Source organism: Hypanus sabinus, chromosome 2 (genome assembly GCF_030144855.1).
Source record: "Hypanus sabinus isolate sHypSab1 chromosome 2, sHypSab1.hap1, whole genome shotgun sequence".
Classification (NCBI taxonomy): domain Eukaryota; kingdom Metazoa; phylum Chordata; class Chondrichthyes; order Myliobatiformes; family Dasyatidae; genus Hypanus; species Hypanus sabinus.
In genome coordinates this window covers 39,110,719-39,125,163 of record NC_082707.1, presented here as the reverse complement: position 1 = coordinate 39,125,163, position 14,445 = coordinate 39,110,719, and the positions used below count along the sequence as shown (strand labels likewise).

The 14,445-nt window shown below is 46.2% G+C and overlaps 1 protein-coding gene across 1 annotated transcript in view; it reads left to right on the top strand.

Moving 5' to 3' along the window:
* The window catches only part of LOC132403438 (NACHT, LRR and PYD domains-containing protein 3-like), a 39,478-nt gene extending 35,470 nt beyond the window's left edge, over window positions 1–4,008 (top strand). The window contains exons 13-14 of the mRNA XM_059986844.1: window positions 954–1,026; window positions 3,524–4,008. Coding sequence (XP_059842827.1) covers window positions 954–1,026; window positions 3,524–4,008 — 558 coding nt within the window. The remainder of the gene's footprint in view (window positions 1–953; window positions 1,027–3,523) is intronic.
* The last annotated feature ends 10,437 nt before the right edge of the window (window positions 4,009–14,445 follow it).

The following is a 14,445-nucleotide window of genomic DNA, read 5'->3' as shown; positions in this document are numbered from 1 at the left end:
GCTCCTATTCCCTTTGGTCCTTTGCTTTTCTGATTATGTGTTGAGCTGAACTTTGGAAAACAGCCCATACTCACTATTTGCCTCGGTACATCCCCCAGTATATACAAAACTGCCTGTGGGAAGGTTTCTTAAGTCATGCACCAAACCAGAAATTTAATAGAATGATGCTGATTTTGTGCTTGTATACCATCATTTACTTACATGGTCAATGAAAAGCCTCCTTCTTCATACAAAATATATTGTTTTGCACTTCCTTGTTTAAAATTAATTTTCCACATGTCTCTCCATTCCATCTTCCTAAAGCCTTTTATATTCTCTATGCTCTTTACTGCATTTCAAAGTTTTGTTTCATTTTCAAACATTGAAATAATCATCTGCATTCCAAAGTTCGGATCAACCAGTGGTAAACTAATTAAATTTATTTGGTTTGGTGCGTGACTTAAGTGACTTTCTCTTATTCAACTTATTAATAATTACCAAAGCTTTATTGAATATTGTTTTCTGTTTCCTCAGTTAAAAAAATGTTCCTGAAGAAAAGGCCATTCATGCTTCCAAGAAAGACTGGAGGAATTTATATCTTTAGTTAAGGTTAAAAATCTAATATTGTTTCCTCAATGCAAGGGTTTGTTTAAAGGAAACAAGTAACCTCTTTTTCTGGCAAATATCAGGTCTCAGCAAAACCTAAAACAAGAGCATAATAAGAGATGGAGAAGAGCAGAGGCCAGTGGTTAACATGTCACGCAACAGCAATTCACCCTCATCACATTCAAACTTCTCAGAAAAGGTATTCCTCCTCCTGTTGAATTTCTTTGGCACAAATAAAGAGGGCAAATGGCTGTCTGGTTTAATGAAGAGTCGTCCGAAACCTTACGTTGAAACACTGAGTGTTTTTCCTTCCACAGATGCTCCTTGACATGCCAGGTTCTCCAGCACTCTCAGATTTCGTTTCTTAGCAACCAAAGGTTAACTTTCAGCTGAAGAACTATGTTCAGTTTCAGGCACCACAATCTCGGAAAGAAGCCAAAGGTATTGTGAAGATTTTTTAAAAAAAATTAATTCATTTTCCAATATCTGGGCATCACAAGCCCCACTCTATTTGCCCTTCAAATGTTGTTAGTAAGCAGCTTTTTGGAATGGCTGTAGTCTTTTACGTAAAGATATCTCCACAATGCTGTTGGGTGAGTTGTTCCAAGACTTAGACGCTACAGTATTAAAGGATTGGTGAAATATTATCACATCAGAGTTGTGTGCACTTGGGGAAACAGACAGGTTGTGACATTCCCATGTGCCTGCTGCCCTTGGTGATAGATGTCATTGTTAGGATTTGTGAGCTATGATTCAACAGAAAAGTACAATGTTGAGAGAATTTAGGAAAACTAAGTTAATTTTACACTGAATGAAGAAAGGAAGTGAGAAGGCTAAGCTACATGCTCACAGTTTGATCACGGGACAGTGGGACGATGTAATAGTCTTGTGAGTGGGATGATATAATTATCTTATGACCATAGGGTGATATTATGTCATGTGATGGCATATTCCAAACAGTACTTCAACCAACCCGTAGTCTGTGACGCAGTTCTCATTTTTATTTTTGTGCAACGTTGTTGTTGCCAGTCGGAGGTGTGGAGGCTCCACCAGTTTTGTTTGTTGCACGTTTATTTTTCCCTTACAGATTGGTATCAGAGAGTGAAGGCATTACCGGAGTTATCCGAGTTCAAAGGATTGTATAAAGTTAATGTCATTCAGCGTCTTGGGGATGATCGACCTTTTTTTTTGACTTCGTTCAGGAATTGTGGCATGCAAATCGTCAGCCTCACCCTCTCGTCCCGACCTATCTGTATCCAGTTGCAAGACGGAGTTGAGACGGCTGGAGATAAGTCAGGTTGCAGTGGATGGCCAGCAGTGTCCTACGTGTCTCACTGTGCCCTGATTGCACTCCACAATGCTTTGCTGGGTCCGCCTTTCTACTCGTTGGACCGCCAAGTGGTGGTCTCCTCCGCGTAGTCTGCCGAATTCAGTCTTTGCATGTGTAGGTAGATAAACTCTAACTCACCGAGGGTTTGAGGCCCATCGGCTACCCTCACCAGGTTTTGCCGGCCAGTCGAAGCCGTTGCCCGGGGTGTGGCCGCTGTTGCATGCAAGCAGCTAAGAGGAACCACTGGTGAGAGCTGAGTGTCAGGTGAGGACCAATGCGGACGATCTACCCAGAAGAGTACGACGTGTTCCCTGTCAGAGGTACTACCTCTCCCTGACACCCCATACACCCCATGTGTCTCAGTAATATTTTACCAATACCAGGAAAGTTGAGGAGCTGAAAGCGGGGTTGAAGGCCCAGCAAACATGCTGCTCAGAAGACGTGGATCGACAAGTGTTAAAGGACTTGTCACTCTATGAATATTTTTCACTACAGTTCGATGAATCCCTGGATGTAACGCAAACAGCTCAGCTTGTTGTATTTGTCAGAATGGCTTTCCGGGATTTTACAACAAAGGAGGACTTCCTCACTCTTTTGCACTTAAAGGAGAGAATGAGAGGTGAGGATATTTACAATGAGTTTTAAAAAAATGTCCGTGAAAATGACATCCCCATTCATAAACTGGGAGCAATTGCTAATGATGGGGCCCAGCAATGCGCGGTTTGCATTTTGGTTTTTATAGCACTGTGCCGTAATGACCCTGATTTTCCTGACTTCCTGGATTATCACTTTGTGATTCATCAGCAGGCCTTGGCTGGGAAGGTCGTGGACTTTTCTCATGTGATGTCACTGGTGGTCAAGCTGATAAATTTGATTCGAGCAAAAGTGCTTCAGCACCACTTATTCAAAGCATTATTGGATAAGCTCGATGCTGCTATGGCCTGTTTGATATGCTGGTTATAGTGTTTTCTTGGTTGAATTAATTTGAAAGTTTGACAAAAGCATTTTATGTAATTAATATACAATTAGCTCAAATAAAGGGCCTCAAGTTGGAAGTACAATCTGAGCTGTCTTTTCTCTAACGATTTAGTAGGTCGATCTTGCCTTTCACTAAGGCCGAGGTAGGGGATCCTGGGCTTAAAAAGTTTGGTGACCACTACTGTAAAGCTTTGTGCTAATCAGAACACTACCGTGCTCCCTATCTTGGTTGCATCTATTGTCAAAGGAATTGTTTTCTCCCTGCTTGTTCTGTTTTGTGAAACCTCTCAAAACCTAGAATGCCATTTAGGTGTTCTGAATGCAGCAGCAATGAATATGAAACTGAGACAGGGTTTAAAACAAATCCTGAGATTTATTAACCACTGCTCAAAACTTAGCAAAGTAAACAAATGACTAACTTAACCGGAAGTTAACAGTTAGGCGGCAATATCTAACAAACAGTCAAACTTAGAAGCCTCCCTAACCGTAACAAGACATCTTGGATGCATCCACGCTCTAGGCACTGGCATCTGATTGACTATGTCATCACCAGAAAGAGGGTCTGGCAAGACGTGAGAGTGACAAAGGCCATGTGTGGTGCCAACTGCTGGACAGATCATTGACTCATAGTGTCCAAGTTTAAACTTCGCATCCTGCCTGTGAGAAGACCCCAAGGTCAGAAGACTGCAAAGAGGCTCAATGTCTCCAAGCTGAAGAGCAGCGTAGTTGCAGAAGAACTTCGTGAAGACCTAGATAGCAGGCTGCTTGACACACCCAAGGATGACCACACCAGCATTGAAGAGCAGTGGACGGCTTTCAGAGATGCGGTCTACTCTACCGCTCTCGAACACCTCGGACCAGCAATCCGTAGACATCAAGACTGGTTCGATGAGAACGACGAGGAGATACAGGCACTGTTGTCAGAGAAACACCAACTGTTCAGAGTGCACCAGAACAATCCCACATCACAAGCAAAGATAGATGCCTTCGCCAGTGCAAGATGGAAAGTGCAGAAGAAACTCGATGAGATGCAGGATGTCTGGTTCAGCAATAAGGCCGATGAGATCCAGGGCTACGCAGACAGTCAGACACCAAGCGTTTCTACAATGCTTTGAAGGCTACGTATAGACCTCAGTCCTCTGGCTCCTCCCCACTCCTTGGTGCAGATGGAACTCGGCTGCTGGAAGAGAAAAAGCAGATTTTGGAGAGATGGGCTGAACACTTCAACCAGGTCCTCAACCGCCCTGCCGAAATCAACGATGAGGCCATTGTTCGCCTACCTCAGGTGGAGATCAACATGGACCTTGACATCCACCCCACAGAAGAAGAAGTCAGAAAAGCCATTGGGCAACTTTCTTGTAGCAAAGCACCAGGATCAGATACAATCCCTGCTGAAGTCTACAAAGCAGGAGGCCCATTCACGATGCAGAAGCTGACTGAGCTCTTCCAGTCTATGTGGAATGAAGGAAAGGTCCCGCAACAGTTGAAAGATAGTCCACATCTACAAGAGGAAAGGCAACCACCAGTCTTGTGACAATCACCGAGGCATCTCCCTCCTGTCCATAGCTGGGAAGATCTTGGCTCGCGTCCTGCTTAATCACCTTCTCCAACACCTTGAGCAAGGTCTCCTCCCAGAAAGCCAGTGTGGCTTCCGTGCAGAGCGTGGAACTGTCGACATGATATTTGCTGCACGCCAACTCCAGGAAAAATGTCCAAGAGCAGCACAGCGACCTCTTTATGACCTTCGTCGATCTGACCAAGGCATTTGATACGGTCAGCAGAGATGGCTTGTGGAAGATAATGGAGAAGTCTGGCTGCCCTAGCAGGTTCATCATGATTGTTCGGCAGTTCCACGATGGCATGATGGTGAAAGTTTTGGATGATATGACGAGTCAGAAGCCTTCCCAGTGACAAACGGTGTGAAGCAAGGATGTGTTCTCGCCCCTACACTCTTTAGCATGGTCTTCTCTGCTATGCAGACTGATGCCTTCCGCGATTGTCAGGATGGTATACACGTACGATACAGGACTGGCGGTGGGCTATTCAACCTCCGGCGTCTACAGGCTGTTACAAAGGTAAAGGAGACTGTCGTCAGAGACCTCTTATTCACTGATGATTGCGCCCTCAACGCCAGCACAGAGCAGAAGATGCAGTGAGAAATGGACTGCCTCTCACGAGCCTGTGACAACTTCAGACTTACAATCAGCACCAAAAAGACCAAAGTTATGTACCAGCCCGCACCCGGAAAGCCCTACCAGGAACCACACATCACAGTAAAGAGGCAGAAGTTACTGGCAGTCGACAGCTTTACTTATCTGGGCAGTGCTCTATCATGAGCGGTGAACATAGATGCAGACATCAGCAACAGAATTGCCAAAGCCAGTGCCGCCTTTGGGAGACTCCGTGAGAATGTATGGGAGCGGAGAGGACTCAGCCTTACCACCAAGCTGAAGGTCTACCGAGCTGTGGTTCTCACCACCCTCCTCTATGCCAGCGAGACCTGGACTGTCTACAGCAGACACGCTAAACAGCTCAACCACTTCCACGTGAGCTGCCTCCGCAGACTTCTCCACGTACAATGGCAGGACAAAGTCCCAGACACGGAGGTCCTGGAGCGGGCTAGAACCAACAGCGTCTACACCCTCTTACAGAAAGCCCAAGCCAGATGGGCTGGCCATGTTGTCAGGATGTCTGACAGTCGACTACCAAAACAGCTGCTGTATGGAGAGCTGAGACAGGGCAAGTGCTCAGTTGGAGGGCAGAAGAAATGTTTCAAAGACTGCCTCAAAGTGTCCCTCAAAGACCTCAACATCAATCCCAGTAGCTGGGAATCACTTGCTCTGGACCGCCCAACCTGGTGGAGCAGGACCACTAAAGGAGCGTATGCAGCAGAAATCAGATGCATCGCAGAGGCTCAGAGGAAACGCGCCGCGTGCAAGGCCCAAACTACCTCCACTTCCACTGCAGCACCTACCCTCATGTGTCCCACATGTGGGCGAGCTTTCAGGGCCCAGATTGGCCTCACCATTCACTTCCGGACCCACAGTCACAAACCCTCCACCTGACAGAAGTCGTAGTTGTCTTCGACTCCGAAAGATGAACAACAACAACTGAGACACCAGTATAAGTTTCAGGGGTACGCAAGCTAAAGACACCACTGTTTTTGTTTCCCATTTCTTTTACATTTGGGGAATGTTGGAATTTAAAGTGGGAGAAGCGTTGTAATGTGAGCATTATAAAGATAAGTTAATACCTATTAGGATCATGGTAATATAGCAATACTCCCGCTACAGAAGCTGTTTGTAAAGAGAGATTGTTTCCGGGGTTGCGGGGTTTTCCTTCCAGTCTTTTCTACCCGGTGCGCATTCGTGAAAACCTCTGTATGTGAATATCATTTCACCGTTCTAGATAAAGTTGTTCCTTTTGGGCATGAAGTTGTTGAATGGTCCTTTTTCAAAGTAGAAGTTACTACATATTTGCATCAAAAGGTTTATCAGGCATAATGTATTTGTATATTTCTTTTTCTTTTTTTTTTCGGAATCTACTGGGAAAGTCTCAAAGATCGACCGGTCAATCATGATCGACAGGTTGGCAACCACTACTTTACTGTATCAGTGACCTAGGTTCAATTCCCGCTGCTGCCTATAAGGAGTTTGGACGTTCTACCCGTAGGTCTTCTCTGGGAGCTCTGGTTTCCTCCCACATTCCAAAGACGTAGCCGTTGGTAGGTTAACTGGTCGTTGCCAATTGTCCCGTCATTGGGCTCAGATTAAATTGGGGGATCGCTGGCTGGCATGGCTCTAAGGTCCAGATGGCTTACCCCACGCTGTATATCAATAAATAAACAAGATTTTGATATAATCTCTGTGGATTTCTACTTGATAGTGAACCTTAATCTTTTTACCCATTCCATACAGCTTAGAATAAATTTTGAAGACAGATATTTTTCTTTCTTCTTGTGAGATATATGTTTGGCTACTGGGGCCTTATGGCTGGTTTTAGTGACCACACTGTAAAGAACTATTCAGAATGAGGATACAAATTACAGGAATTTAAAAAAAAACTCCACTATCAATAATGGAGGTGTCTGAGCTGGAAATGCAGTTACTCACCGAAGATTTATCAAGAAGTTATTATCTCAGACAATAGCAGTTGGTAGCACAACTCGCACATCTACACATTACAACTCAATGTCTTGCCAGTATTGGTGGTGTCAGAGCTGTAAATCCAGTTACTCACCAAAGAATTATCACGAATTTATGATCTCAACTTGTAGCAGTTGGTAGCATGCCAACTCACACATCTCCATATTACAACTCAAGGTATTGCCACTGTTATCTTCAGCCAACCTTTAGGAATATAGTGCAAATCTATTTACTTTAATTCAACAGCTAAGCATTTAACTAGGACTAAATATAGTCAGTATAAAATATTTTAATACAAGATGATATGTTTTTTTCTTTGTATTATTTTCTTCCTGATTTGTTTAGGTAATGAAATAATCTAACTGTACTATAATTTTAGTTCCACAATAAACACCTTAAAAGAAATTGCGGGTTGGGGAAGGAGCTTTTGTGCAAATTGTTGTACAGGTGTCCCCCCCACCACTTTACAAAGGTAGAGCGTTCCTATGAAGCCTTTCTTAAGCCGAAATGGTGTAAAGTGAAGAACCATTAATTTATATGGAAAAATTTTTGTAAAAGCAAAAATCCTCTTTGTAATGCAAAAATAGGTTACTAATGTAGGTCTTTTGTAAAAGCAAAATGGCGTAAAGCGAACACTCGTAATGCAGGGGACACCTGTATATGGCAGGAATTACACATCAATTTTCCTTCAGTACCTTTAAAGCATTTAGCATGACCTTCAGTTGGTTAAAGTGTAGCAGAAATGCAAGCCTTTTCCTTTCTTTTTCAGCTTAAGTAACAACCCTGCATTGTGTAACTTTCGGAGCTCATGGAGTGAAGTAAAGTAAAGTGCAAAAGAGAAAAATGTTACAAGATTTTAAAAGCACAGTGAGTGTCAGGGAACTTTATCTAAATGCTCATAGTATTTGATACAAGGTCAGTGAACTTATGGCCAAATCTGTGCAAGCAGGTATGTTTTGGTGGCCATTACGGAAATGTGGCTGTAGGGTAGGGAGGATTGGGAATTAAATATCCAAGGATATCAGGTAATATGGAAGGACTGGCAGAAAGATTAAGAGAGATGCGGTAGCGCTCTTAATTAAAGATGAAATCAGGGCGATCGTGAGAGACAATACAAGATCTAAGGAGCAGAATGTTGAATCCATTTGGGTAGAGATTAGGAACAGTAAAGGGAAAAAATAGCTGGTGGGATTTGTCTATCGGCTACTGAATAATAATATTATTATGGCACAGGCAATAAACAGAGAAATATCTGAGAAATGTAAGAATGGAACAGCAGTTATCGTGGGGGACTTTAACTTGCACATAGACTGGGTGAATCAAGTTGGTCAAGACAGTTTTGAGGAGGACATAGTAGAATGCATCTGTGATGGCTTTCTTGAACAGCATGTTACTGAACCTGCAAGGGAATGTGCTATCTTAGATCTGGTCATGTGCAATAAGACTGTTAAAATTAGTGAGCTTGTAGTTCGGGAGCCTCTTGGAAAGAGTGATCTTATTTCTCATACAAATGACAGGTGCAACAGTTCGATTGAAAACTAGTGTACTACGCCTAAACAATGGAGACCTCAATGGGATGAGGGAGGATTTGGCTAGGGTAGACTGGGAACATAGGCTATATGTTGGATGGTTGAGGAAGAGTGGAAGACTTTCAAAGAGATTTTTCACAGTGCTCAATGAAAGTATATTCCAGTTAAAAGCAAAGACAGTAGGGGTGGGGAGAGCCAGCCATGGATAACTAAGGATATAACAGAAAGCATCAAACTAAAAGCTCATGTGTACAAAGTTGCCAAAGGTAGTGGGAAACAGGAAGACTGGGAAAACTAGCACAAACTATAAAAACAGTAAAGGTTTTTTATAATTATATAAAGCAAAAAAGGGTAGCTAAAGTGAACATAGGCCCTTGAAGGACAAGAAGGGGGAACTGATATTGGGAAATGAGGAAATAGCTGAAGCTTTGAATGACTATTTTGTATCAGTCTTCATGGTGGAGGACATGCCTAACATACCAAAGAGAGACGTTACGGATGCAATGGGAGGAGAGGACCAGGATACAATAGCTATCACTAAAGAGGAAGTGCTGAGCCAATCTGTGATCTTAGACAGACAGACAGACATACTTTATTGATCCTGAGGGAAATTAGGTTTCATTACAGTCGCACCAACCAAGAATAGGTAGAAATAAAGCAATATAAAACCATAAATAATTAAATAATAATAAGTAAATTATGCCAAGTGGAAATTAGTCCACAGACTTGTAGATCATCCTCAGCATCATTGGGCAGATGTTAAAGGACCTCAGTCTCCTCAGGAAATAGAGACGGCTCTGACCCTTCTTGTAGACAGACTCAGTATTCTTTGACCAGTCCAGTTTATTGTCCATTCATATCCCCAGGTATTTGTAATCCTCCACCATGTCCACACTGACCCCTTGGATGGAAACAGGGGTCACCGGTGCCTTAGTCCTCCTCAGGTCCACCACCAGCTCCTTAGTCTTTTTCACATTAAGCTGCAGACGATTCTGCTCACACCATGTTACAAAGTTTCCCACCATAGCCCTGTACTCAGCCTCATCTCCCTTGCTGATGCATCCAACTATGGCAGAGTCATCAGAAAACTTCTGAAGGTGGCAAGACTCTGTGCAGTAGTTGAAGACTGAGGTGAAGATGGTGAAGAGAAAGGAAGACAGGACAGTCCCCTGTGGAGCCCCAGTGTTGCTGACCACTCTGTCTGACACACAGTGTTGCAAGCGCACGTACTGTGGTCTGCCAGTCAGGTAATCAATAATCCATGACACCAGGGAAGCATCCACCTGCATCACTGTCAGCTTCTCACCCAGCAGAGCAGGGTGAAGACAGATAGCACCTTAGACCTGATGGACTGCATGCCAGTGTACTGAAAGAAATGGCAAAAGTTATAATCAAGGCTTTGCTGATAAGTTACCAAAATTCTCTGGATTCTGGGCAGGTCCTGGCAGATTGGAAGATGGTAAACATCACACTATTGTTCAAAAAAGGATGTAGGCAAAAGGCAGGTAACAATAGGTCAGTTAAACATCTGTAGTTGGGAAAATGCTTGAAGCTATCATTAAAGAAGAAATAGTGAGGCATCTGGAAAGAAATGGATCCATCAAGCAGACATAGCACGGATTCACCAAAGGCAGGTCCTGTTTGATAAACTTACTGGAGTTCTTTGAGGATATCATAAGTTCAGTGGATAGAGCGGAACAGATGGACATTATTTACTTAAATTTCCAGAAGATGTTCGATAAGGTGACACATACAAGACATATCCTTGAGATAAGGATGAAGAGTTGGGGGTGATGTACGAGGGGTGATTGATAAGTTTGTGGCCTAAGGTAGAAGGAGTCAATTTTAGAAAACCTAGCACATTTATTTTTCAACATAGTCCCCTCCTACATATACACACTTACTCCAGCAGTCGTGGAGCATACAGATCCTTCTTTGTAGAAGTCAGTGTCTTAGACCTCCAGAAGTGGTCAACAACAGGGGTGATTGATAAGTTCATGGCCTATGAGTTATTACGAGAAGATGAGTTATTAACTTCAAACTTTCTGCATAATCACTCGAAGAGTTGAACTGCACGTGCATGTAACGAGAGCTGTATAACCAAGATGCCGACTTCTACAAAGAAGGATCCGTATGCTCCACGACCGCTAGACTAAGTGTATAAATGTAGGAGGGGACTATACTGAAAAATAAATATACTAGGTTTTCTAAAATTGACTCCTACCTTAGGCCACAAACCTATCAATCATCCCTCGTATTAACATGGACAGAGGATTGATTAACTAATAGAAAGCAGAGAGTTGGGATACATGGGTGATATTCTGGTCGGTAATCAGTGGTGAGCGGTTTACCACAGGGGTCAGTGCTGGGGTCCGCAACTATTCACGATATTCATTAACGATCTGGAAGAGGGGACTGAGTGTAGTGTATCTAAGTTTGCTGATCACACTACGTTGAGTGGAAAAGCAATTGTGCAGAAGATAAGGAGAGTCTGGAAAGAGATACTGGATAGGTGAGTGGGCAAGGGTCTGGCAGATGGAGTACAATGTTGGTAAATGTGAGGTCATCCACTTCGGAAGGAAAAGTGAAAGAGCAGATTATTACTTAAATTAGTGGTTGCCAACACATTGATTGTGATCGACTGGTCAATCTTTGAGACTTTCCCAGTAGATCCCGAAAAAATAATAAAAAATAAGTACACAAATACTGTTGAGAGATTGTTTCCAGGTTGCGGGGTTTTCGTTCTGTGCTTTCTGCACAGTGCGCATGCGCACAGCTCCCCCGCACTACACAGTGTACTTCAGCGGTCCCCAACCACCAGGCCGCAAGGAAACAATACGAGTCAGGGACACCTTTCCTCATACCCTGTCACAGCCACTGTTGAACTTGAACCCACGTGAGGTCTTCATTTGCCTAAAAGCAGTGATACCCTCATGCCAGTGTTCAGCTCGTGTGGCCGGCAGGAACCGCTGATGCTACTGGCCCGGAACGCGGCCGGTGGGAAATGCCGATGCTACTGGCCCAGAGTGTAGCTGGTGGGAAATGCCGATGCTACTGGCCCGGAGCGTGGCCGGCGGGAACCGCCGATGCTACTGGCCCGGAGCGTGTCCGGCGGGCACCGCCGATGCTACTGGCCCGGAGCTTGGCCGGTGGGAACCGCCGATGCTACTGGCCCGGAGCTTGGCCGGTGGGAACTGCCGATGCTACTGGCCCAGAGTGTAGCTGGTGGGAACTGCCGATGCTACTGGTCCGGAGCTCGGCCGGCGGGAAGTGCCGATGCTACTGGCCCGGAACGCGGCCGGTGGGAACCGCCGATGCTACTGGCCCGGAACGCGGCCGGCGGGAACCGCCGATGCTACTGGTCCGGAGCGCGGCCGGTGGGAACCGCCGATGCTACTGGCCCGGAGCGTGTCCGGCGGGCACCGCCGATGCTACTGGTCCGGAGCGCGGCCGGTGGGAACCGCCGATGCTACTGGCCCGGAGCGTGGCCGGCGGGAACCGCCGATGCTACTGGCCCGGAGCTCGGCCGGCGGGAACCGCCGATGCTACTGGCCCGGAGCTCGGCCGGCGGGAACCGCCGATGCTACTGGCCCGGAGCGCGGCCGGTGGGAAGTGCCGATGCTACTGGCCCGGAGCGCGGCCGGTGGGAACCGCCGATGCTACTGGCCCGGAGCGTGGCCGGCGGGAACCGCCGATGCTACTGGCCCGGAGCTCGGCCGGCGGGAACCGCCGATGCTACTGGCCCGGAGCTCGGCCGGCGGGAACCGCCGATGCTACTGGCCCGGAGCGCGGCCGGTGGGAAGTGCCGATGCTACTGGCCCGGAGCGCGGCCGGCGGGAAGTGCCGATGCTACTGGCCCGGAGCACGGCCGGTGGGAACAGCCTCTAAACCTGTTTACCACACCGAATGTTTGTGGGGAACTTGGTGCTAAAATATTTGCAGACGACCTAATTCGGGCTCAACGTTTTGTAAGTAGCAGAGCAGCTACCTCGCTGCGATCTACTGAAAGTCATCCCTCCAGCCAAACTTTTGTCCACTGATAGATCCTACAAGGGGGGCGGGCGGGAGGGCGTCCTGTCACACTCCTCGCTCGGTGGTCGGTCACTCTCTCTGGACTGTGACCACTGTGGCTCTGTCACTGGGACCTCGTGCCCTGAGCTTGTCCTCTCACCCCACCCACGACCAGCCGCATTTGGCCAGGGTGTCTGGCGGCGGACGAGCAGAGGCTGGAGTTCAGGCCCGGAGGCTGTCTAATGAGGCAATGAAGCCCTCAAAACTGCTTCGGTACCGAGTCCAAGCACCCTAAACTTAAAGACTTTTTTCAGCGGAAAAATACGTGAGCAGCGTGGGATAGCAGCTAAGTGCTGAGAGCCGTGAAAACTAAATTGCAGAATAGACTGGACATAAGGAACCTGCTTCGAGTATCGCTGTATTCCTGTCGTGTTTAACACCCCCCCCACCCCAGTCGGCCAGTCTGCAAGAATATTGTGTCAACATTAAACTGGTCCGTGGTGCAAAAAACTTGTGGGTACCCCTGGTGTTTATGCATTCCAGGTGATGCACCATCAACAACTCTCGGAGACGTGAGGCAAGATATAGGCTTTTATTGGCTGGAAGAAAGAACAAGCAGCAATTGACCAGCACACTGCATCCTGGAGACTGAGCCCGGGGCTGTGTCCCCAATCGCCTTTATACTGGGGTCTGTGGGAGGAGCCACAGGAGCAGTCAGCGGGGGGGGGGGGGGGTGGGGGGTGTGTCCAGACAGGTAAATGTAGTTCACCACACCGGGTTGTGGGGTTTTACTTCCGGTCATTTCTGCCCCAGTGCACATACGTGTAACTAATCGATCTGGGCTTGATCTCGCCTTTTACTAAGGCCGAGGTAGGGGATCTTGGGCTTAAAAAGGTTGGTTAACACTAACTTAAATGGTAAATAATTGTAGCATACTGCTGTGCAGAGGGACTTGGGAGTGCCTGTGCATGAATCACAAAAGGTTGGTTTGCAGGTGCAGCAGTAAATCAAGAAGGCAAATGGAATGTTGGCCTTCATTGCTGGAGGGATTGAATTTGAGAGCAGGAAGGTTCTGCTACAACTGTACAGAGTACTGGTGAGGCCGCACCTGGAGTACTGCATGCATTTCCTGTCTCCTTACCGGAGGAAAGATATACTGGCTTTGGAGGCAGTGCACAGAAGGCTCACCAGGTTGATTCTAGAGATGAGGGGGTTAGACTCTGAGGAGAGAATGATTCGCCTGGGACTGTACTCACTGGAATTCAGAAGAATAAAAGGAGATCTTCTGGAAACATAAAAAATTATGAAAGGAGTGGATAAGATAGAGGCAGGAAAGTTGTTTCCAATGGTAGGTGAGACTAGAACTAGGGGACATAGCCTCAAGATTCCGGGGAGTAGATTTAGGAGGAGATGAGAGGAGCTGCTTTCCCCAGAGAGTGGAGAATCTGTGGAATTCTCTGTCCAATGAAGCAGTGGAGGCTACCTCAGTAAATATATTTAAGACAAGATTGGATAGAGTTTTGCATAGTAGGGGAAAAGGCAGAGAGGTGGAGATGAATCGATGGCCAGATCAGTCATGCATGAATGGCAGAACAGGCTCGACGGGCCAGATGGCCTGCTCCTGCTTCTATTTCTTATGTTGTTATGTGTCACGGTAGTGTAGCTATTACAGCTTAGGGTGTTGGTGTTCAGAGTTCAATTCTGGTGTTGTGCTTAAGCAATTTGTACATTCTGCCCATGACTGCGAACTCCTCTGGGTGCTCCGTTGCCTCCCACAGTCCAAAGGCACAGCAGTTACCAGGTTAAATTGGTGGGATGTTAAGCAGAGAGGCTTGTTAGACCGAAAAGCCCATTCTGCATTGTATCT